At 38.4% G+C, this 25,664-nt stretch overlaps 1 protein-coding gene across 5 annotated transcripts in view; it reads right to left on the bottom strand.

The window, feature by feature from the left end:
• Positions 1-20,401, bottom strand: part of LOC149302383 (potassium voltage-gated channel subfamily KQT member 5-like) — a 274,371-nt gene extending 253,970 nt beyond the window's left edge. For 4 of the 5 annotated variants that reach the window (XM_089482463.1, XM_089482466.1, XM_089482464.1 and 1 more), the window contains exon 1: positions 20,004-20,398. In XM_089482463.1, the coding sequence (XP_089338589.1) occupies positions 20,004-20,398 (395 nt within the window). Of the gene's footprint in view, positions 1-20,003 lie in introns of all 5 variants that reach the window. The other variant, XM_089482467.1, reaches the window with a different exon arrangement.
• Between the last annotated feature and the right edge of the window lie 5,263 nt (positions 20,402-25,664).

Here is a 25,664-nt window from a genome sequence, read left to right as displayed (position 1 = left end):
TGTTGCTGGAAACAGCTGATTTTTAATGGAATATCTTCATAGGCGTCCAGAGGCCCTTTATTAGCAACCAATAGTATGTTGTGTTAGCTAATCCAAGTTTAAGTTTAAAAGCCTAATTGATCATTAGAAAATCATTTTGCAATTATGTTAGAACAGCTATGTGACCTCAAACTTTTGAACAGTAGTGTATGTGTTATATCTTCTCACTTGATATTTTCAGCATTTAGATATAGAAAAGACCAAAAGATACTTGTCCACTTGCCTATCAGAACCTACAGCTGTTGTTAGCTGTATAAAACATATTTGCATATCCAGGAACTTATTCCAGAGTGAACTAACGAAATTTACAAAAAACATGCATAATCTATATGCAAAGGCTGTCAGCATCCCTCACCCTGTTACCCAACCTGTTTAACAGAATTTGCATATTACCAGAAGAGCTCTTTAACCATTTCAGTGCCAAATTGGTGTCAATGTACAAAGTTCTAACATCTTAACGCGCCAATGGAAGCAACAGAAATGATAAGTGACAGAGGCATCACAAGCCACTGTTTGCCCTCCACTCCCCTGACACTGAAATGGAAGTGCTAAACCAAGGCTAATTTTCACAAATGTGAATCAATATGTTGTGTTTAATAGATTTTAAATAATTTAATTCATGTTATGTTGATTCCCCGGGAAACATTTTGTTTATGGTGCCCAAAAAGTCTAAATTTAGCACTAATTCAAAAAGGCAAGTTTCCCCCTTTCAGTGAACTGAGCCTCGTTTCACCTAAAAACTCTTCTTTTGTTAACATCAGCTAAATCCTGGTACCAGTGAGGCTGCACCACAGGTATTTGCACATCCGTATGCTTGCAAAAACATTGGAACAGTAAAGTTAACTGTGTGTGTGTATTTATACAGAGGTTGTGTATTTATACAGAGGTTCTGGTCTGTAACTAGTACCTCCATATGTATGATTTCAAAGGGAGCGCTTTCCTGCCACTTTAAGCAGCCAGTGGTATGAAAATTGGACCAAAAGGAGAAGAACAATGGACCCCAGTCATAGGTTGAAGGATGACAGTTCTTACAAAACATAAATATGCATTATTATTGGTGAGGATGCCTAAGACACCAAACCATCACCAGCACCACCACCTCAGTCATGTTGGGTGGACACTTGTCAGGAGTTCAGCCTTTGTGTTCACTCCTTTAAAAACATGGCCAGCAATCAGTGGCGTCGCTACAGGGGGGCAAGGGGGGGCAATTGCCCCCCATAGGTTATTCCTTGCCCCCCCTGTTGCCCCCCCGCCGAATTTGTAACCACCCAGGACAGTCCCAGTCAGGTGCTAATGACGGCACCTTGCCGTCACTAGCACTACCTTACCTTGATGGAGGTCTGTGGACCTCCATCACCACCTACCCCGGCGATCTGCCCCTCAAACCGAAGGGGATCACCGGGGCCACCCGATCCGCCCGGTGCCGTCTCGCGCAATGACGCGATGACGTCACCGCGCAATGACGCGATGACGTCACCGCGCAACATTATTAACAACTGACAAATGTCAGTTAAAGAGGTATGGGGGCATGCTGCTTAGATGCATCTAAGCAGCTACATACCCCCAACATATACCGTTGGAAAGGTTTGTAAAAGAATAACAAATATTAAGTTAAAAAAATAAAAATGTAAAAAAAATTATTTAAACATAAAGTAGTTTAACTTTAAAAAAAAAAAAAAGTTTAAGTATTCTAGCTAAATGATCACTGTGGTAGCCAATGTTACCACAGTGATCATATAGCTATAAAAAGTTACATTCCCTTTTTAAAAATGGCCAATACTAATTTTAAATCCTATGATGCCTTTGATCATGGGGTTAAATTTAGCCAACGGTAGAGGGAGGCAATTTTTGAAATCCTGATGAACTGCAAATATTATTAAAATCAGCCATTTAGCCCGTGCGGTATGTGAGTAACCATATCATCCCTGGAGCACCTTGCATTTTTACTGCAAAACTTATTTTTGCTGTAAAAGTGATTTTTTCTTCTCCCTTTACCATCATTTCTTTGGGATTGTAAGGGGAAAGAATGGTGTGTGCTACTGTGAGTAAATGTATGGAAAGAATGGCGTGTGCTTCTGTGAGTGAATGGAGATATTAAAGGCGTGTGAATGATCAGTAATTACGGTTGAAGCCTTGACGTGGCATTACTGCTCACGTAGGAAGTTAAATTATGGCACAAAAAGTACACATTTGCAAAAACGACATCCCTTGGCGCATCAAATGAGGGGCTGTATGTGTTTCTAGTACAAACCTGGAGTGCGCAAGACACAAATGAACATGTCGTTATGGTTAGAAAAAAAATATTTTCAAGCCAAAGCGACATATTCCATCATTATTTGTGCACTCAACTTTTGTCCTAGAAATACATGTAGCCCCTCATTTGAAGCTCCAAGGGGTGTAGTTTCTTAAAATGGATGAATTGTCTGAATGAGGGAGAGCATGAGTTAATGTGTTTGTGTGTATCATAGATGTATAATTGTGGAAGGGCAAAGATGGCACTAGCAGGATGTTTGAGCCTTGGGGACCGAGATGGCACAGGCAGGGTGTATATGGGACAAAGATGGCAAATCTTATGTGTGTTATCTGGGTGCTGGCCAGGTTCTATGTGGGCAGCATGGTTGGGGTGTGCAACCTGTGATCTATCCCTGTAATTTAGGGGGTTTTAAATATACCTTTAATGCCGTGTTTTTATGTGAATTCCAATTGATCTGTACCTGCAAAGCTGGGTTTGTGTGTTCTTCTGTAGATCCATATCTGCTATGCTATGTTTCCATACATTATTTATGTATACCTGCAAATACAGGGTTTGTATGTCTTGTTCAGTTGATTAATACCTGCAATGCTGTTTCCATGTACTGATTTGATCTATACCTGCAATGCTACATTTCATATATTATTATTGTATACCTGCAAATACAGCATTTGTATGTCTGATTCTGTTTATTTGATATATACCTTCAGTGCTGAGATCACAAGTGAATTTCAATTGATCTATATATGCAAAGCTGGGTTTGTGTGTTAATGTGTTGATCTATACCTGCTATCTGCAGCAGGGTCTAATATATATATATATATATATATATATATATATATATATATATATATATATATATATATCGGCAGCAGGGACTAATATTAGGCCCTGAAATCATTTAGTGGAAAAGTTAAGGTATTGTGTTGTTTAAAGGATTTCAAGGATTAGTCGTACTAAATTGTGGCTTCAGGCTTCCCATGTTGAATGATCAAGTATTGTATTGTCCAATAACAAAAGTATCATTCCATAGCACATTACTTTTGGCAATATATATATATATATATATATGTGTGTGTGTGTGTGTATTTTCAGTGGTATGATTTAATGGTGGAAATTATTAATGCCCCCCCAGTTTGACTGTGGTATCTTGTGTGCCCCCCCTATATATTGTTTCTAGAGTCGCCACTGTATATATATATATGTGTGTTTTTTCAGTGGTATGATTTATTGGTGGAAATTATTAATGCCCCCCCAGTTTGACTGTGGTATCTTGTGTGCCCCCCCCTATATATTGTTTCTAGAGTCGCCACTGCCAGCAATAATGCAGAGATCAGATTTAGTAAATACTGAAATGGCATCAATTGACCCAAGTAAAGCATAAAAAATGACTTATCTTGTCAGGCATCAGAAGATAAGAGTAAGCACTTAGTATCAGATTTACAATGATAACAAGTGCTATATAATAGGTTTAGTTAAAGAACCACATTGAAATCATGTTATCAAGAATTTCTGTATTTACCTCCCATTGTTTATATTGTACTTTCCAGTTTTCCAGTATAGTAATTCTGAAGAAGGTTGCATACTGTTCATACTTTAAATAAAATGCATGTGGGTGTGTTCTTGTGTGCAGGGGAAAATGGAAACATAAGCTATCTTATTTTGCTTTTGTTTTTAAAAATATCACTCTTCAAGAGGGTATCACACATAATGAAAACTAAAGCTAAAAAAAACCCCCACCATTTATAAATCTGTATGAATAGAATTCACAAGAAGGCATTTAAATGTGGAACAAAGCCGCAAGAAACATGACATTATAGCATATGAAATGCGTTCTTCAATGCAACCCAATAATGCGAAATATTAGCATTTCAATAATATTTGTCAAACAATACAAATAAACAATAGCGATGAAGGACTGGAACCAAAATTGCACACATCTGTATCCTTTATTGTGTTTTTTTTGTATAATTATCAATGTGCAGAAATTGTTATATTACAAAGCAAGTACAATCAAGTACAATAGGGTAAGATATTGGGATTTTTCAGTTATAGCGGGCCTCCAACTATGAATTTTGGGCATTTCAGACCAAAAACATTTATGATTAGTATGGTTTTACCCTTAAGAGTTAAGTTCCATGGACGGATCTACATTCCAAGCTTCCTTAAGACACATGGAGCCACAAAAACTGTGGGCCCTGGGAATAGACAGAGCATCACTGTGACATGAAGAAACAGCTATGGTCGACTTTTTTGACACCCTTCAATAGTGTGTACATCATTTACAATATTTTCAGAAATAATTGGAACTGTACCTACTTTGCATTATCAGAATATTTTAATGGACTGTCCAAAGGTATAACCAAAAAGATGCCTTTTCTACTAATGTGTAGCATAAAATAACCACGACAGCATTAGGGCATCCTCATATTTAGTTGCACAAACCTTCAAAGGCAACTTGTTCAAGCTCTTCAGTGTTCGCATTTTCCCAAGAGTTTTAATTGAATTGAGATCAGATATCATTCATGGACAAAACTGTGATTTTTTTTTTTCTTTTCAAACATTCTTTTGTACATTTGGATGTATATTTTGGATCGTTGTCCTGATGGAAGACCCACCCATGATGTTCAACTCATGCCTAGTTTTCTGAAATTTCGTAGCATAATCATCTGATTTCATGATTCCCTAAATACAGTATGTCCTAGGTCTTCAATACTAAGGAAAGCAAAGCAGCCCAACAACATTACAGATTCTCCACCATATTTAATGGTCAGTGTTAAGCTGTGTCTTTTCACAGTTCACATTAACCTTTAAAGAGGTCCAGGCTCTGTGTGGGCCAATCAAGTTCTTCCACACCAAACTCATCTAACCATGTCTTTATGGACCTTGCTTGGTGTGGAATAGCTTGACTGGCCCGCACAGAGCCATCAAACATATTTTGCATGAACTGGAACAGAGATTGTGAGCCAGGCCAACATCAGTGTCTGACCTCGCAAATGCTCTACTGGATGAACGGGCATAAAATCCTACAGAAACATTTTAAAATCTTATGGAAAACGTTCCCAGAAAAGTGCAAGATGTTATACCTGCAAAATGGGGGACCAACTACATATTAATGTCAATGCATTTAGAATGCAATATCATTAAAGTCCCTGTTGGTGTAATGATCGGGTGTCCCAATACTTTTGTCCTTATAGTGTATATGTGTGTATAAAACCAAAGCAGTTTTTTAGTAGATATTGTACATGATGTACAACATATTTAAGAGTGCCAATAATGTTTACCATAACTACATAAACAAATGAAGAAGTGATGTGTGCATATGTAATAGTGCATGTGATCCACATTATAGAATATCCAGCCCGGGTTCCAGGAAAAGGTGATAATAGGTAGAAAAAAGTTAGACAGGGCTGATTTTATAGCCTGAACATTTTTTTATAAATCTAATTTAAATGGTATTATTATTAATAGTTCCACAAGGAATCACTTTAATTTTTAAGGTTTTACTCTAGAATGTAGATTTATTTTTATTTGCTTGCTGACCACAGAATCAATTTATCGTCTTAAGAAAATAGTCTCCAATTAACTTATTAACAGATAATAAATGCATTTAAATGTATTACGCTTGCTAATCTAAAAGACTTGGAAAGGTAAGGTTTTACAAAGCTCCGATAAGAGGAATTAAGGTCCACTGGACAATACTGAAGCTTTGTCAACCTCTGCCTGGAATTCTCCATAGTTTGGGCTTCAGGCTCAGCCCCCCCCCCCCCCCCCGTTCTGCCTAGGCTGACTGTAAATAAATAAATCAATTCTATTAACATTGATCTACTGCTATATATCAAAGAGATTCTTATATGAAATGCTGAGAGAAGCTTCAGTGCCAGATATAATGTTTTGCAAAGCAGATTTACTTTTAACCTTTTAGTGTCAAAGACCCTTTGGGTTTAACTTTAAGAATTATTGAGCAGTTGAATCTTGTCAATGTAATAATAAAACACAGAATGATATAAAACAGCTCATGTTTTTGGAAAATATATTGAATTCTAACATATCTACATTTAGTATAAACTCCTATAATGGCACACATGCATTTTTTACCCCATTAACAACCATGTTTGGTACTTAAAATGCAATTTAGACGAGCAATAAATCAGTTATAGTAGTGAAATGACAAAATACATTTTCCCCTATAAGCTATGTGTTAGGCAGGGCATACCCAGATTTTTTCGAAACAGCAGCTCATTGGGCCTGGCCCAAAAGTGTTTTCAGCTCTATTGCATTTTCCAACGTTGGTACACCTCTTGACACAATTTTCGAGATATTGACTCATTAGCTTTCGTGATCATGGAAAAAAAATCCCAAAATATAAACTTGTAACGGGAATTACATCAAAAGCCCATGTTGTGGGCAAGTTTCCTGCCTAAAAACACTGCTCAAATCAAATACAAGAAATAATCATCAAGTAGCTCAATGTATTTCTTTCAGGGTGAAGTTAAGAAGACCTCTCAGACTTGGCTGCAGTGACACCTGACCTGTGGAGAGGTCCATGTAATTTCACAGTTACATCTCATCCTACATTTTTTCCATAGCAAAATATACACGGGTAAAAATCTTTCAGCCTGCACTTTATGTCTTGCTATGTCATACTCATTACCTCAGGCACTCCCGCTTATGCCCGCTGTTACTTACAGTGGAAACAAGATTGTGTAGCATTCAGAATGTGGCTCATACATGGTGAGAAGATAAGAAGGGAAAAATATAAAAAATCCCAACCCTGACTTTGGGGCGTTGCGTGGCAACTACCCAAGAACATTTAAACAAAAGACATAATGTATGGATGGAAGGATTTATGTAAATTTCCATTTACAAAGGCAGCGTGACACCTTTCTGCTGCATGTTTTATTCCATTAAATGTAAAAAGTGGCAATTTCAAACCTACACACTACACGGCAAATTAGCTTCACAGTTGCAGTAAAAGCCTATTCCAACAGACGTGTGTTTTGCAAATCCGCTACAGTTGGAAAAAAAACAAAACTCATTGTTAGTATACATTTTAAAGCAGAAAAGCCCCTTAGCGTTTATTTAACAAAAGGCAAATAGATTTAGAACATACTTTATCGATGATAATTATAAACAATCTAAAATGATCCATTTTTGGCTTATATTTCCAGATACCTTTGGTGACTTGCATACAGCTTTGCCATACAAGATTACAGGATGATACATGGAATACCCCAAGAATGCTACAATAATCTAGATTTCAACAGGTGAAAAGGTATATGAATAAAATACCAGTGACTCCCATTTTTAAAATGTAACTATTCTTAATGAATTTTCACTTCTAAAAAAACCATAGAGCTTCTCTGAAGAATAAGAATAGGAGCAGGGATTGGCAAATTGTCCGTACACGCACACTGGTGTCTGCCACTATATGTTGAGCTGGCTCCCACCTTGACAGCTCTATCCAAAGGTGGAGTGGAATCAGGGCCCAAGGCATAATGCCGCCCAGGACGAAGTTTAAAATGCCGCCCCCCCCCCTTTATCTACCCTTCCTCTGCCGTCCCCCCCCATTATCTACCCTTCCTCTCCCTCCCTCCCTATTATCTAACCCTACTCTCCCTCCGTATTATCTACCCTTACTCTCCCTCCCTATTATCTACCCTATCCCCCCCCTTTGTACTTACCTTTCAGCAGTCCTGCAGAAATGACGTCATCTTCCGGCACTCAGCATTACAAGCCGGCACCGAGACAAAGCTAGAGGGCTCGCAGAGGAGAGAGGGGCTCTCTCTCTCCTCCGCTTTAAAAGAAAAAAAAAAAAAAAAAAAAAAAAAGGGCTTGGGGCAGTTGCCCCACTCGGCTCCATTTTCGGCCCGGCCCTGATACAGTGTGATCTATTTTTTTTTCTAACAATCTAAAAAACGTCACTGGTTCTAAACACATTGGCAAACACATAACTGGATACAATGTTACAATTTCTATACTTTTGGCTATTGCTTGTATTTCAGTGAGAAAGGCATATCAGGATATACACCAACCCTCCACATTTCAGGAAAATACATTAATAAAGTAAGCTGCTTTTCTCAGCTATCTTGGCATTTCCATGTGCCAAATATGCTATTTGCAATTTAAAACTGGCACTCTTTCTATATAGACAATTAGTTAAATGCAGTTGGCGATCATCTTTGTTTACCATCCTGCTCTCTCAATGGTATTGAAGTTTTTTTTAAATCCATTCTCACTTCTTGATGTTTATCTCACTATAAATCTGTGTGTAGGTGTTGCACATTAACCCAACACAAATTAATATGTAATATTCCATTAGAATAGTGGTAGTAAAGTGAATTCCAAATATGCCTTTAAAAAAAAAAAAAAAAAATAATAATAATATATATATAGAGATATATATATATATATATATATATATATATACACTTATTTGCTTTCAGTCAGATTTTAGTCTTATGTGTAGAGGGACATCTGTCCTGGTTTACAAAGAATGTCCTGTTTTCAAATGTACCCTGATCAGAAAACATGTTTTTTTGAGGAAAATGCCTTCCAATTAATTTGGCACTGACATCAGAGCGGAAGGTCTAGTTTTGATCACACATTGTTAAAACTGGTTCTATTAGTATTAGTATTTATCGGGTATCATGGACTGGTGCACTTAACTGTATCATCATGTATCAATAAAGAAGGAATGTATTTCATAATTGCTATTAAAAGAAATGTATTTGAATCACTATCACATAGCTACAGTATGTAATGCCTATATCACTTCAGTACTACATTTAGATGTGTCCTAAAACTAATGCCCCCAAAAATGTACCTCTGATACACTTATTATATTGTTATATTATATTGTTTTCATTTATACAGCACCATCATAGTCTGCAGCTCTACACATATATATTGGCAATGTTAACTTGGCATCAAGGCTCAAACCCAAATATTTAGTGCAGGAAGTATAAGGCATGACCATCTTATTGCTTTTACCAATACCATTACATGTAGAGATGACCAACCAGCCAAACTAAATCCCATGAATAAGCCAGACCTGCCCTCAAGACCGAGGCCCTACTGTGGTTTGTTATGGGTGTTATCCAATGACAATGAGGGGGTAGAAGTGCCAGGCATCAGGCTTGTGTCCATTGGCTCAGGCGGCCAGTTCTATATTATTATTAATGCCATCCAAGATTGGTTTGACCTTGAGCAAGGTTACCATCTAGAGCAGACCTGGGCAAAGCACGGCCCGCGGGCCACATCCGGCCCGCTGAATAGCTCGGACCGGCCCGCAAAGAGTGTCCTGGTGACTCACCAATGAGTCCGGTGTCCCCCCCCGCCCCGGTCACTTACCTTAAACTCCTGTGTTGGAAGCGTTTGTCTCGGGTGCCGGCGCTTTACGCTGGGCGCCGGCATATGACGTCAGACGCCGGCGATCAGCAGTGAAGCGCCGGCACCCGAGACAAACGCCTCACGCTTCCAACACAGGAGTTTAAGGTAAGTGACCGGGGGGGGGGGGGAGATCCTGAGAAGGGGGGGTTAGGGAGTTAGAGGGGAGATACTGAGAAGGGGGGGTTAGGGAGTTAGAGGGGAGATACTGAGAAGGGGGGTTAGGGAGGGAGGTCTTACTGTGTGTGTGTGTCTTACTGTGTTTGTGTGTGTGTGTCTTACTGTGTGTGTGTGTATCTTACTGTGTCTGTGTGTGTCTCACTGTGTCTGTGTGTGTCTTACTGTGTCTGTGTGTGTCTTACTGTGTCTGTGTGTGTCTTACTGTGTCTGTGTGTGTCTCACTGTGTCTGTGTGTGTCTTACTGTGTCTGTGTGTGTCTTACTGTGTCTGTGTGTGTCTCACTGTGTCTGTGTGTGTCTTACTGTGTCTGTGTGTGTCTCACTGTGTCTGTGTGTGTCTTACTGTGTCTGTGTGTGTCTTACTGTGTCTGTGTGTGTCTCACTGTGTCTGTGTGTATCTTACTGTGTCTGTGTGTGTCTCACTGTGTCTGTGTGTGTCTTACTGTGTCTGTGTGTGTCTTACTGTGTCTGTGTGTGTCTCACTGTGTCTGTGTGTGTCTTACTGTGTCTGTGTGTGTCTTACTGTGTCTGTGTGTGTCTTACTGCGTGTGTCTTACTGTGTTCATAGCTTATTCAGTTATTGTAATAAATATTTTAGCCCATTTTTTAGCTCAAAATATTTTTTCCTTTTTTTTCTCCTCTAAAATCTAGGTGCGTCTTATCAGCAGGTGCGTCTTATAGAGCGAAAAATACGGTATGCACTCCGAAGCCTTGTTCATTTTGTTCACTTCTGTGCTGTGCTAATAGTTATTCAGGCCTTACTTATTCAAGCACCTCTACCAATGACGTAGGCTTGAATAACTTTATTAAACAGCACATAAGTTAACAAAATGGACAAGGCTTCGGAGTTTGTAGTTTGTAGAGGTCTGGCCCTCTAAAACCATTCCAATTTCTCATGTGGCCCCATGGGAAAATTAATTGCCCACCCCTGATCTAGAGCAAGGTTGACAGGCTGAAGCCATCCTAGCCCCTTGCATGAGATTTTAGAAGATATTATTTACATGTGAGATAATTATACTTTGGTACTTTAAAACAATGGACAAATATATGCCCATTTTCTCAATTTTTTTTTTACAAAATTACTATAACCTGCCTATGAGCCATTTGTAATTATCCATTTAACTGGAGTACCCGCAATAAGTTTTGCAAGGAATTAAGACCACTTCCAACACCTCAGGCCTGACATTCTAGGACGAGTAATCACCCTTCATGGTTAGTCATTTCTCTAGACAGCCATAGATACTAGACATGGTCAGGTATTTGTAGCAGTACCAGCGGTACCATAACTTCATTAATAAAAGTAGAAGAATTGTCTTTTGATGTAAAGAGTGGTATTTGTAACTTATTAATAAATAATGTTATATTCATTTTTTATTAAAAATTAAATGAAATTCATAATGTACATTTCTCTAGGCCTGTAGGCTTGGTTATTTCATTTAACAGAACCCTTCTGTTAAGCATAGACTGGAACAAAGTAGTGAACGGTTCTAAGAAAATGGCACTTCTGAAGAGTTTGTGGGGCCACAAGCAAAGTCAGGTTTGGTGAAGTGATGCACAGAAGCACAGAAAGCCAGTTTTATTCGCAATCGCCAGTTTCAAGGTAGGTATCAGGAAAGGCATTGGGGAAAATGTGTTTTATACATTACTTAATGCAAAATCAGAATGAAATGTAAAAAATAAAGCCTTCAAGCGAAATGGCATTTTTATTGGTAATAACATTAAACGATTAAAAACTACAACGTCTGAAAGCACATATAACAAATTAAATTTAATCATTGATTTTTAATGTCCTCTTGTCTTTGTTACAGAACTCATTAATCATACCATCCTCTACCATTGTTCTACAACACAACAGCACAGTAAAGCATTAGAAAGATTTATTGACAAAGGCATGAAGATAACAATAATTAAAAATATAAAGAAGAGAATAGGAAAGACTTTCTTTTCTCAAGAACATAGCGATGGAAGACCTGGAATTTTATAGAAACTGACAAAATTTAAAAATTGGAACAGGGAGTTCCTGAGTACATGAAGTCCAAATGAGTCCTCCGTATTCTGTGGAGCTTCTCCATGGTTCATTTATCTAGTGGAGAGCCATCTCATGGGTTTAACTATAAATTATGAAGGACTTAAAGAACCTGGTCTGTCTTTACCTTCTACATTTTAAATGACACTGGTTATTTGCATCACTCAGAGATTTGCTCTTACATGTTAGACTTAAAGGTATGATAGATTACAGCATATTTAATGACAGGCTGCCTTTAATCTCATATTTGATCTAGGTGCATGTAATAAAACAGTGCCTGTCTAGAGAAACAAAACTACTGTATCTATTCATCACTCTCAGAAATGTAGTGAAGCCTTTGGACTGGTCATAATTCATATTAAAGGTTGTGTAAATTATTTTGGATCCTTTTAAATATACTATATAGCCAGACACTGGCAGATAATATAATGCTAAATTTGTGCATTATTTGCACAACTAGGCTAACTCTGCCATAATCATATACAGTATAACAACAACAAGTATTTATATAGAGCTTTTCTCCCGATGGGACTCAAAGCACTTTACAGGCATATGCATACAAGAGAAAAAGATTGAATTATCTGAAGGATTGGGAGAAAAAGTCTCTAAAGATGCAGCCTCTCTGATTGACAGTGGTAGAGGGTTCCAGAATGTGGGAGCAGCATGACAGAATGCGCACTGATGTAGGGGTGTTAATAGCTCTTTCAGGTAACAGGGCCCCTAGTCCTTTAGGGCTTTAAATGACAACACACCAATCTTAAAGTGAATTCTCCATTTGATAGGAAGCCAATGGAGAGACCATAGAATATGTGTAATATGGCATGAGCGGGGTTGATTTGTTAATAGTCTGGCTGCTGCATTCTGAGCCAACTGCAGTTTGTGAAGTTCTTTTTCTGGGAGGCCTACATACAGTGCATTGGGGTGGCAGTATCCTCTGGTGGGATTAGGTGCTTTATTTTGGCTATATTCCTCAGGTGGAAGAAGGCATATTTTGTTGTAGCAGAGATTTTGACGTTTAAGTGACAAACCACTGTCAAGGAGTACTTCACTTGACCTAAGTAGCTCCGAACCCCCAAATTCTATGCCAGTTTGGTTAGTATTTCCTAGGATCGGTGCAGTTATCCTTTGTCCTCTGATCAACAGGACTTCTGTTTTATCACGATTTTCCTTTAACCAGCTAGCTTGCATCCATTCTAAGATATCTGCTAAGCATCTGTTGAAAAGAGATGTTGGATCCTTAGTTCCTGGTGTAAAGGAAAGGTAGAGCTGCGTGTCATCTGCATAGCAGTGGTATCTTAATCCATGTTGTCTGATGATGTCCCCCAGTGGCAGCATGTATATGGCAAATAGAGTGGGAGATAGAATGGATCCTTGTGGTACTCCACACGTTAGCGGTGTGGGAGCTGAGGAACACATTCCTGATGACACCCTCAGTGACCTGTTTATGAGGAAGGATTTAAACCATGTTAGAACTGTGCCTCCCAGCCCGCATAGGTCTTGCAGCCGCTCAATAAGAATCTTATGATCAATGGTGTCAAACGCTTCTGACAGATCTAGAAGAATTAGGATTGAATAATCACCCTTGTCTCTTGCCATCAGGAGGTCATTCAGAACGTGAATGTGACAACAATAAAATTCATGCTAGGCTAATGCGGAAAATGTTAATAATAATTTAAAAACGTAACTCTTCACCGCCCTATTGGATTCACTATATACTAAGCCTAATGTGTGTGCTTATCACAAGGAATAATCCACATCAGTCCTGGAGGATAATCCAATATTTCAAACTAACACTCTCAAACATGTTATGTTATGTCTTTTTCAGCTAGTTTCATCTACTTAATGATCTATCTTAATCTTTGTACCTGGCCCCATTCCCTCCTTGCTGTGTTATAGAGGGAGCAAGGAAGACCTCATCCTCTTTAGAGTCCCAATGGTATGAGTATTATCATTGTGGTACAAATGCTCGCGTGGCCACAGGTAGTGCAACTTGTAAACCAGCGTTTTCTTGGATTAAAGGCAGCTGAGAAATGAAGGAGCTGTATCTCACCAACAGCTGGTAATCTTCCCATTGGATGCTGTTCGCTGATCCAAGTAAACCAGAATGTGCCACTGTAGAACTTTAAACCCAGGGCTCACTAAAGAGAGCTTTCTCTCTCGATACAGCACCAGCTGCGGAGCTGTGAGCAGCATCATTATCTCAAATGTTCCAGCGCGTCCCCTCAACATTTGGCTTATTTTCTTTTGCAATCTCCATTGGATGGAAAGACTTCTTAACAGTGGAGCAGAAAGAGCTCCAGGGTAGACAAGTGTAAATGTGTTTTAGAAAAATACCTTAAAAACTGCTGAACCATTATAAATTGTTATTGCAGTATATATATTATACCATGTGTCCTGTTTACTGCAGAATTATTTTAAGGCTGGCTGATCCTCTTTAACCCGGTTGTGCTGTGTAAATTTGCTAGCGGTGTATACATCACTGATTTGCACAGGTGAAGTCATTTACCTAGATCTATGGTCTACTGCCATGCTCGCCCTGTCAACTGAATACAGTATATGTTAAGCTTATTCAAATACCACAGTAGAAAAATGTTAAAATACAACGACACACTTCTTAAATACAAAAGGAAACTGAATAAGCATGTTTGCATGTGACTCAATATGCATGTTTTTCAGTACACGCTTTCTGTATTATGTATGTCCTTACTGTTTGTATACAACCAGATAAATGTATGCCATCATGTGGAGGGCCAAGTCGCAAAGCTAACTGCTTCCATTCCTAACCTTCTCTAATAAAAACAATTTTAGATAGCATAGTCGAGCTGGCAACCTGTTACATATGCGAGCATCGGGCAGACATTTGCCGAGAGCCTATTTGGCATAAAACCAAGCCTGGCATGATATACTGACCTTTGCAGAACCTGTTGCTAACCGACTTGCAAGAGGTATACATTGGGGTTAAAAACACATAGTTTATAATGGAAAGGTTGCTGAAGCATTGCCTTGGCAACATTGCAGATTCTGGTTTGGAGTGCTCCATGTTCACTTCACAGAGCAGCAATAGGATACAAAATTAGATCAACAGTTTGCAGTGGTTTGTTCCCCTTTGCAATGAATGGCATGAAAGCTCTTTTTATGTATTTGTATTTATATGAATATGTAGTACCATTAAACTGTAGGATCTGTGAAATGGTCTCTGTCTCTAAAATACAAAGAGTTTATTGTATGACTATCGCGTTTTGGGCAATGTAAAATTGTAAGTAATAATTAAAGCATATTTTCAAAACAGTGAGTAGACATACTTTTCTGATTCTCAATGTTTATAGGAAAACACATTTACAGATGTTACAAATCCGAACGATGTTTATACACAAACCATATCCAATTGTAGCAGTTACAGGTATGGCAACCTGTTATTTATTTAAGTAATGAACCCCAGCTCCCCTTGACCTGTTTGCAGAAAGACCCTCGCTGCTTGGATTCTTCTGGTCAAGTCATGACACCGATGAATATCTTGATATTATATATCATTGATTTGTTTCTGTATCTGAGCCAGGCTTGCCTACCAGTTACAAAGATCAAAGGAGGTATCTTTAGCTTGTCTGGATTCATACTACTCCTCTTCTGGCAACCTAGGCCAGTCCAGGGCTAGAGCCCACACTAGCCCCACCAGGCTTGACATGCACCCACTGTTCAAGCGTAATAAAACAGGGAAAATTAACAGCTTTACATATTATATATTCCCGTATACGAAATTTAAAAGGATAACAAACAAAAAAATACTGAGATATATTGTGCATTGTAAAAACATTGGTATTGCCTTTAATTGTGGCCTGACTGGTTGCAAAGACATGAGTGGATGTACTGGGGTAATGTACAAAAGTACTGGAAGTTAATTGGTTTGAACGACTATCCTATCCTGGAAAATGTAACACATAATCACATATCTATTGACGCTATCACTGTTTTGGCCAGTTTTATCTCAGTTTTGGCACCTAATTCATCATTAGAACTCATTTTTTTAAACCAATTGTAAATATATTTATAAGCCAAATCATATAATGCTGCACACCATGTATATTAAGGAGGAACTTATATTATACGTTCAAATAATGAAAAAAGGCCACAGGCATAGCATTGTTTAATTAGTTTGCAAAATTAAATTTTATTGCAAGAATGCATTTTATTAAAAAGACAACTTCAAACTCAATTTTCAAATGACTAAGCATAAATAAAGCAATCTTTTGGGCTGCTTATTCCCATTTGTGGGTAATGCACATTATTTACAATAAACAATTGAAAAGCTTTGGGGCTGTGAGGAAAATTATGTTTGAACGAGTATATGGATACAATTGCACAAAAAAAACCTCCTTTATTGGATATGAAATACCCTTTAATGAAAGTGGTTAAAAAATGGATACATTACCATACAGTGCAATTTATTAAAAAAATGACAAAATAAAAGTTCACTTTAATTGATAGGACTTTGAGTGCACTGACATTTCTGAAAGTCCGTAAAGAAAATGACAAGCAAGTATTGTGGGGAAAAACAGTAGCAAACCTCGAGATCATTAGAAACATTTGAGTCTTCAGGGCAGCGTAAACATGTGTTTTCAATCATTTGCTCATTATGCACACTCTGCCTGATTGTTGACATTCCCCTTACACTTCATTCCATAAATTCACAGTTTACACAAGCCCTTAAACTTTTTATTGTAGCCACAGTTTATGCAGTTTTAACCATGCGTGTCCTCCCAGTGACGTCACCATGGTCTGAACGTGTCAGTTCTGCGGCTGCAGATCTAGAGCAAGCCGTTTGACTTTTGCATGCACGGCTCAGCTGTATATTCCTGGCAGTCGGAGATGCCAGTAATACACAGAAGCCCTGTGGCAGCCAGAGGATGACATTCACCGAAGTTCACAGGCCTTCATGCATGCTAACACCACCACTGTGGAAATCCTGCCTAGCAGACAAGCCAATTTTCAGAAAAAGGCCCAAATACTCAAGTTTACTGCGCCAATTGCTTTCGCTACCAAAGTAAATGGAGAAAACACCAGTTTGCATTTTGTAATTTTTTTTTAAAAAGTAGTAGGACCACATTATTCTACAGAAAATAATCTTTATACTGGATTTACAAATAAAATATGAGGTCTGGTAGACATTATGGGCAGACCTTAAATAGAAATATACTCGCTGTGCTCTCTATATATATATTCAGCTGGGAAGCACCTGTGACACTGTACATGATTTACTGTCCCTCTCAAGTCAATTCTAACAACACATGACTATGAAATAGAAGCATCACTTATCCTGCTTAGTTTTCCTTTTCAGGATTAAGAGCAAGAACATAGAAAAAAATCCCAAAGAGATCTATGAAAACACATGAATTGTTGAGCGTGATTCAGAGCCTATTTGTGACGGTATAAAATAAAAGTGGCGTTTGCCCTTGATCTGCTTGCATATTAAAAAGTACAATCCTAAATGTACAGGCACATTAAAAAAGTAGGTTGGAGTTTTGTATACTTTTAAATTGCAACATAACTTTAACGAACCAAAACAAAAAGCCATTGTAGAGTCCAAACAAACATAACATTTCATCATTTCATTGACCTTGTATTTCTAAAGTTTGAACAAGGTTTGTAATACACAAAATGAATTTTGCATTAAAATTTTAGCAAAGCGGTAACCAGAAGTGGCAGCAACCTAGATCCTAACATTAGCAATGTCCATGGAGGGATACTTTTGGGATCTGGTTAGGGGATGATGCTTTACTGAACCTGTTTAGCTATATATATATATATATATATATATATATATATATAGACACAATTAAATGTATAAGCAACCTTTCCACTGCTTACGTACCAGAAATAAGTGTGACTTGTAGGGCTAGAGAGCAATAGGGTTTGATAAACTATGTACATCAGGGTAGCAAGTGGGTCAAAGTAATCTGGGTCCAAAAAAAGGACTTTCATTCCTAAACCTGGGACACTTGGGAGGTGTATGACAATGCCACATGCAGGCTCGTGACTGATTTGAATTGAATTACACTAATGAAACACTTCCCACAAGGGGGTTTAATGCTAAAGAAACATGTATCATGTCACTGGGTTTATAGGTTTGGGCAAGGATCCCAAGTTTTTTTAATCTTTTTTTTTTCTTCCAATGGGAGCAATTTCCTCCTAATCGGTAACGTCTTATAAGCAATTCAGATGGTCTAAATTAAAAAGAAATTCTCGATATTGTGGCTGTAAATGTAATCAATTGCAAATTATTTTTATTTGCAACCCCAAACTAAAATCTACACGCTTTCTTCATTAAAATGCCTTATGATTTATCGTTGTGCGATCCAAACCAGCTTAGTGAAAAACAGATACATTTATTCTCTTGCTGCAGAGAGCTCCATTTAATCAGTTTCATTAGATTGCCTCCTTTCAGGTCAATGGAAGTTAGCAAGCAAAACTGGGGAAATTTGCAGTCCACTGTTTCAGGAATATATTTCATGTCTAGACATGTTTGTGTCTTACTAATATCCCTTGAATTTAATGGAGATACAAAAATTCCAGATGTATTGCTAGCACAGTAGCTTTCTACACCTCCAGCTTCTGAGCAAACAGTTGTATGTCGCGTGTGCATCATCCTCGTAACTTAGTATAGTAACGTAAAATGAATGGATGAAAGGGAGAGCACTACGGACACTGGAAGTTATTTGCCATGGCATCGTTCCAGTTCAAAAAATATAATTCCTTATGGAAATCAGATACTGTACTTTTCAATCAACTAATGAAGCTCAGATGTAGATAGTAATGGCTTTAGCAGACAGCATTTGTGATAAAGGCATTTAACCATTAAAACAGACTATAATATATATATATATATATATATATATAACTGTTCAAACGGTTGGGGTCACTTAAATGTTTTTACAGAAAACAAGGACATTTCTAACATAAATGCAAAAATGTTTTTTTAATGATCAATTTGCCTTTTAAACTTAAACCCGCATTAGCCAACATACCGTGCCATTGGAACACAGGAGTGATGGCTGCTGATAAAGGGCCTCTGTACGTCTATAATGATATTCCATTAAAAATCAGCCAGTTCCAGCTACAACAATATCTGCACTGTATTTCTTATCAATTTCATGTTATTTTAGGCAAAATTTGCCTTTCTTTCAAAAGCAAGGAAATTTCAAAGTGGCGCCAGCCTTTTGAAGAGTAGCGTGTGTAATATATATATATATATATATATATATATATATATATATATATATATATATATATATATATATATATATATATACACACGTTATAGATCTATATTGCATCTACAGATGATTGAAAGAGGAAGGAAGCGGGCGCTAACACAGGAGGTTTCCATTTAGATAAGAGCTGGAGACACTTTTTACTGAGAACTGGCAGCATATGCATTCGCTCTGAGTCACACACACACTTCCAGACCATCAGCAACAGTTAGTGGTTTCCTAGTTCATCTCTTTCACCCACAAGTAACAGTCTTGCTATTCATTGGCTTATAAGACTCTGGAACTGCCCAGTTACTATTTCAGAAACCCCTTTCACTTGTCTTCAGGCCTTACACAAGTGATGGGGCTGAGTCACACATCAGTGTACACAACAGAATGTGTAGTGCCTGCAACAACACTAATGCAGCATGCATCAAGTGTAACCCTTTCACAACTACAGTCTAGAGCAAACAATTCCACTGCCCTGTGTAGACAGGTGTGTGTGTGTGTGTTATACACAGTAACACAAACATGTGACACAACATAAAGCTGTAAAAGGTACCATAAACTACTGCATATCGACTGTTCCCACCACCAATGAATGTATGAAAAGTTATACGTATCTGGATTACATATCCATTTGACAGCATGGATGCCTGGTTTCTAAATATAGCATCCCAGGGCTAATTTAGGTAGTAATGGAGTTCCTGCTTTTTAATTAGCAGCCATAATGTAATAGGTATGGGGTGCACTCATGACTGATGACCTCCAATTTTAAAAGGCTTAAGAAAACAATGTTTCGCAGTAATCACTTTGCATTAAACATGTCGGAGCTCGACTTGGAAAGAGAAAAAAAAGTGATTCTATGTACTCACACGAAGACATGATAGACGAAAGCCCAGCCCCTGGGTCTCTCCAGCACGTTATACAGGTAGTTTTGGAGCCTCCGGTACTTGACGTTCCTCCTGCAGGTCTGACTGGTGTTATAAGATAGTGGCTTTCCAAGAAGGCTCATGCGAGCTCCCTGCTTCCCCCTGCGACTCTCCTGCAAGGTGCCTCCTGCTCCTCCACCTGCCCTGGCTGTCTCTCCTGTCCCCAGCAAGAGCAACCCGTCCCCCCGATTCGAGTTCAACAACACCCTGTTCCCTCGACCGGACTCCACATCCTTCATGCCGTAATACCGGTCCCTACCTCGTCCTCTCCCTCCACTGTTGCTCTTTATCCAGAGCCCGGAACCTCCCTCGTCACCTCCACCGTGGTTGCGGGGCATGGCATCACCGGTGTGGACAGAGAGGGCAGAGCAAGTTGCTCTGGGGGCATGCAAAGGACAGGGCTGGCACTTGTCAGATCAGATCACCAGAAGTCATCAAAGACCCATCTCAGAAGGCATAGGAAGGATGGATTTACTTGGTGCGCAGGACTAGAGGAATCGTCTTCGGTGTCGTTTGCCTTAAAGTGAACCTTTAAAAAGATCGCAGCCCCGATCGTGCCTCCGAATGTCCACTTTGCTTCTTGTGCGATTTCGCAGCGAGTCAGACAGCCCAGCTCCTGCCTGTTCAGACACCAGTGTGTGATCCGCACTTGGCAGTAACGCAAATGCCAGCGAATTCTCCCAAAACAAGCTTCCTGCTTTACATATGGTTTTTTTGTCTCTTTTCTTTTTAGCGATCGTTAAGTGGCTTCCACTTTGCCCCTTCTTACATAGAGCGCTTCCCTTCTGTTAGAACGCACCATGCCCGGTCCTTTCAGCGTAAAGCAGAGAACGGCACAAGCCTGCTTTCTCTCTGTAGCGCAAACTCAGCTCACACGAGGTTACAGACACATCAAGATTTCCTTACACAAGGCAAAGGATTTCTCAGCTTCTTCCTGGAAATCAACACAGATGCCAGATCGTTCACTCAGAGGCTGGGCGACGGCACCGGAGCTCTGCGAACCTGCACGACCCTCCACAAAGTGACACCGAGAAATCCATTAAGGTCCAATTTCCTCCCAGCTCTTAATTAACAAGGCTACGGCTTTATTCATTTCATGGTCACTGATGGCCACTGATGGTGGTCTGTGTTTACCAGCTTCAATGCTCCAGAAATAGCAAATGTAACATATATGCTTCAAGACCAGATTTTCAGCTGATCTCTCTCCTGGAGCTGAACACAGAGCGGAATTCCCTTGCTCAAATGCCTGATCTGTTTGCAGGAGGGGCCAGAACTCTCAATACAAACACAAGAGATCATATAGCTTAGTACATTTTACTAGGCAGCTGTAAGAAACCATCATGCACGTAGGTTCAACGCATAGAGAGTATGCTTTGGGGGCAAGTACCTACTCCAACTCCTAGGCAGTTGGAAATCTCCCCCCCCACCCAACTTTTGGGTGGCTAAAACTAGGTGACTGTTCCAGCTCAGCGCAGCTTTAACTGAGTTGAATGGCTCTTTTACACTTCTCCCCTGTTATGCCTGCCCTCCGTGCAACCAGAAGCTACGTCTCCCGGTGCTGCTGCTGACTCGCAGGCTGATGTGGGAGTGGAGGAGGGGGCGAGAGGGAAATGAACAGAAGCTTTTAACATTGCAACTACGGACTGAACTGTTGGGGGAGGCAGCTGGCTGCATTCTTCCTTACCAAAGCAGCAATTCTTATCCCCCCAAACTCCTTTGGGTACAGCAAATGACTAGCTTCTACATGTGTATTTGTGGCCATGTGTACATGTCCTAGTGTTGGGGTTCTTTACAGGTTTCTATTTATCCTTTAATATACTCCTGAACAGGTGTGTATCTGTTTATCCATCTATCTGTCATCAAAGTGAATCTTTTTGTCTAAAATCATTTTACATTAATCAACAAAGCATAAAGATTGACTACATTCTGTGTTACAGTTTTTGTAAATTGTATATCCACTTTGGGGATAATTTAAATAGCACGTTATTTCTTGTCTTGTGCTCAGAACGTAATGCATCCCAGAACTCTACTTGACTGAGTGAATATCAACAGCTGATTTTTTAGATAATATAGAAAGCAAGCTAGGGGGAAGCTTCAATTTGTGCCTTATTTTTTTATTTTTCCACCGGGTTTCACATTAGATTAAAGTTAACTTAGCACAAGAAACATAGAGCACATTCTTTTCATGATGTCATAGTCAGGGTAAGGATCCCATTAGTAACAAATTATGTAAGGGTGATGTAAAACCAGAGGAAGGTGGATGATATTTTGAGAAAAGTCCACAAATATTTATGCCCAGCATAAACATAAAAAGCAAACTTTACCATTGGTTAAAAATGTACATCTGAAAAGTTTACCCGGCATGTGTATTTGAAAATACATCTTCACTTTAACCATCATGCCTGCTTTACTTCAGCAACAATAAACAGCAAAAGCGAAATGCTTTAAAAAGTAAATATTTTCTCCCTATATATATATATATATATATATATATATATATATATATATATATATATATATATATATATATATATATATATATATATCTACCATGTATGTTTATGTGGTCTTGAAGCATGTTACGTGTTCATAGATGTACATGATTATATTGACTGTTATACATCACAAACTGTATCATAATGCAGGGAAATTGTATGCGTAGATCTTGCAGAGACCCACTTGCTCATAATTAAAACAGTAGATCAGCATGAGCAGTTCATGGAGATAGGGCAATGCTTAATTCTCAGGAAATGCCCACAGAGACAGGTCACAGTGATTGCTGGGAGAGATCACAGTAGAATGCAGCTCTACATTTCTACCCTGGAAGCTCAATTTATGTGCAGTCAGAAGATTTGCCTTCCAACAGATCAATTAAACCTGCTAGCTTTGAATGCTATTTATAGGTGTATAAGCTTTGTTTTGTATAAGATTTGCATGGTGTCAGAATTACTAGTATTTTGCTAAATGCTTTAATACAAAATGCTCATATCTTGTAGATTCAAGGTGCTGTTTTTATACATAGAAAAGATAAAATCTGATCTATGAAGAGTTGCCACTATATGGATATATATATATATATATATATATATATCTATATAGGTTATACCCAAAAAGGCTGAGTCCACAAGACATGTCTAAAGGATATCTATCCACCAAAAACACAGTATGCCAATGTAACCCTTTCAATTCCAAGACATGGGATGAAGCATAAAAGGAAGCCATCACTAATTTACCACAATACCACATTCGCACACACTTCTACAGGGATGGCTTCTTGTTCAATCACCAAACAACGGTCACATCCATTGTGATGGCTTCTTATTATTATTTATTGTTTTATACAGCGCCATCAAATTCCGTAGCGCTGTATTCAGTCAACTACTTTCATTGTATCCCTATATTTTACGCATTATCATACTTATATCTGTTTTTTCTAGAACATAACTGTACTGATTCATACATATCTGTAAAACCAAGTAAACAATTCAAAACAAACAACACCAAAAACACAGTTTCCATAATATGGACTATAAAGAGCTTCTGCTGTGGCAATAACGTGCATTAACACCAATTAGACATTTTCTACTAATCCTATTAGATGCACAGTCATTAGGGATCAGATGAAATAAGCACACTAAATGTGTATGCACATTTAAGTAGTTGTTGATTGTTTTGTGGATTTGTTGAAATGGTTACTACAGGACATGATATTTAAGTACAATTTTCATTTAAAGATAAAAAAATATTAATTCAAGCCCCATATTTCCTAATTAGGCCCATTAGAAAGTGAACTGTAACACACTTTCAGTCAGGGTGTACAATCAGGGACACTATTATGTAATGTCATGCTTATAACTAATGGGAATCTGTACAACAATAAACATTGGTTCTTTTAAAGCGAAAAGATATAAGTGGTGCTTGCAGATAGCCGTTTCATACATATTGGGGAGTCAGTTTAACCATATGCCATTGAGAAAGGCACTCAGCTATTTGTCAGTGTGTCACTGCACCTCCCCATTATGTTAGATCTCCCCTTATAGGGAATCTAATTGGCTCTTGCAACATTAGATGGAGCACAGAGAAAGAAGAGAGTGATTCGGAGGACAGAAGCAAATAGTTATTCCAGTTTTGCCTTGGATGCCACCTAACCCAGCTTTGCCATGGTAAAAAGTATGTCGAAAGCAAACCACAAAACAATAAACTATAGGTAGTGTATATAATGATATCAAATGTGAAAAAGGTGGTGTTAGGAATAAACTAATCTCTATATCTATCACTTAACTTTGATGAAGAGACAGATGTCAAGAGCAAAATCCTTTCTCAAGTTTATGAATTGCTTTCCCGAATCAAAATTTTACTTAGGTACTTAGGAGAACAGACCATTCCAAATTGGTTGAGACGTGTGGGAAACAACGAAGAATTTGTGCGACCCCCATGTAGATATTTCACTTTCACACATTTTGGTAGGTCTGTTTATACAGCTGTCAGAGAACAAAAAATAAAACATTTAAACTTTAGGCTGTGCTTAAAAGCATTTTTTTTTCATATGAAACGAGCAAACCAAAGCCACTCACTTCCTCTTTACACTCTGTTACAACGATTTGCATACTCAACTAAAATTATAGACCGTGACTTTTATTCAGTACTACAAAGTTCTACTACCTGTTACAAGCAGATGTTGGCGAGACTTAGAAACAAATAAACAAACAAAATAGAAAATACTAAAAATAACTTAACTTAGAAAATCACAATTGTAACTGTGTGGAGGTGGTAATGTTCTAGGTAATCTAGAACATTTTGTGATTAGCAGGCTGCATTTGTTTTAGAATACTGAATTAGAATAAAGCTTCATTAGTTTAAATTTAGGCATGCTTTACTTATTGGAACATTAATACAATTAAGATCTTCTACTTACTGTGAGGATACCAAAAGAAAAAGAGCAGGGATTATTATTACTGGCAATACTAATCTGATATGTATATACGGTAGAACATAAAAATAAGTCATTTATAGTAGCGATGATTGCTCGTTGTAATGACATTCACAGGAAGTACAGAAATAGCCTCTATGGCCTTTTCACAGTTTGCGCAGTTTGTCTACTTTGGTAGAGGATTTTTTGAATGTATTCTGTATTTAAAAAACCCTCTCCCAAGGTATCCATGTGCAACTGCAGAAACTGTGAAATTATTCATAATTGTGTCAATATTGGTTAAGAGAGGGGATATAATATCTGCATAAAAGTTACGCACTAAATCTCAGAGCTCAGGAAGATTTCTGCTGATGCTGATTTATATAAAAATTAAGAACTAAGTATTCTGCTCTTACTTGCTCACCAGCATTTGGACACATGGAGGAACTACCCCCCCACAAAAGAAGAGAGCTTAACTCATACCTAGGAGACATTCTCACTTTGTTGCAGGAAGCACTCCTTACACAGACTCGAAACAGGGAGTCAGCAATACAGAACAAACCACTTGGGACTAGGATGTGAAATATATTATAGTTGTACCTACCATTCTCTGCCTCCGATGACACTTTGGAATAATGGAGTCTCTCAGGACACAATTAATGGAGAAATGGTCTGCTATGAATAGGCCCACAAGT

Source organism: Sceloporus occidentalis, unplaced genomic scaffold (genome assembly GCF_023333645.1).
Source record: "Sceloporus occidentalis isolate IW3139 unplaced genomic scaffold, rSceOcc1.0.p SCAF_19, whole genome shotgun sequence".
NCBI classification, from domain to species: domain Eukaryota; kingdom Metazoa; phylum Chordata; class Lepidosauria; order Squamata; family Phrynosomatidae; genus Sceloporus; species Sceloporus occidentalis.
Note: the sequence above shows the minus strand (reverse complement) of the source record. Positions and strands in the feature narration are given on the sequence as shown.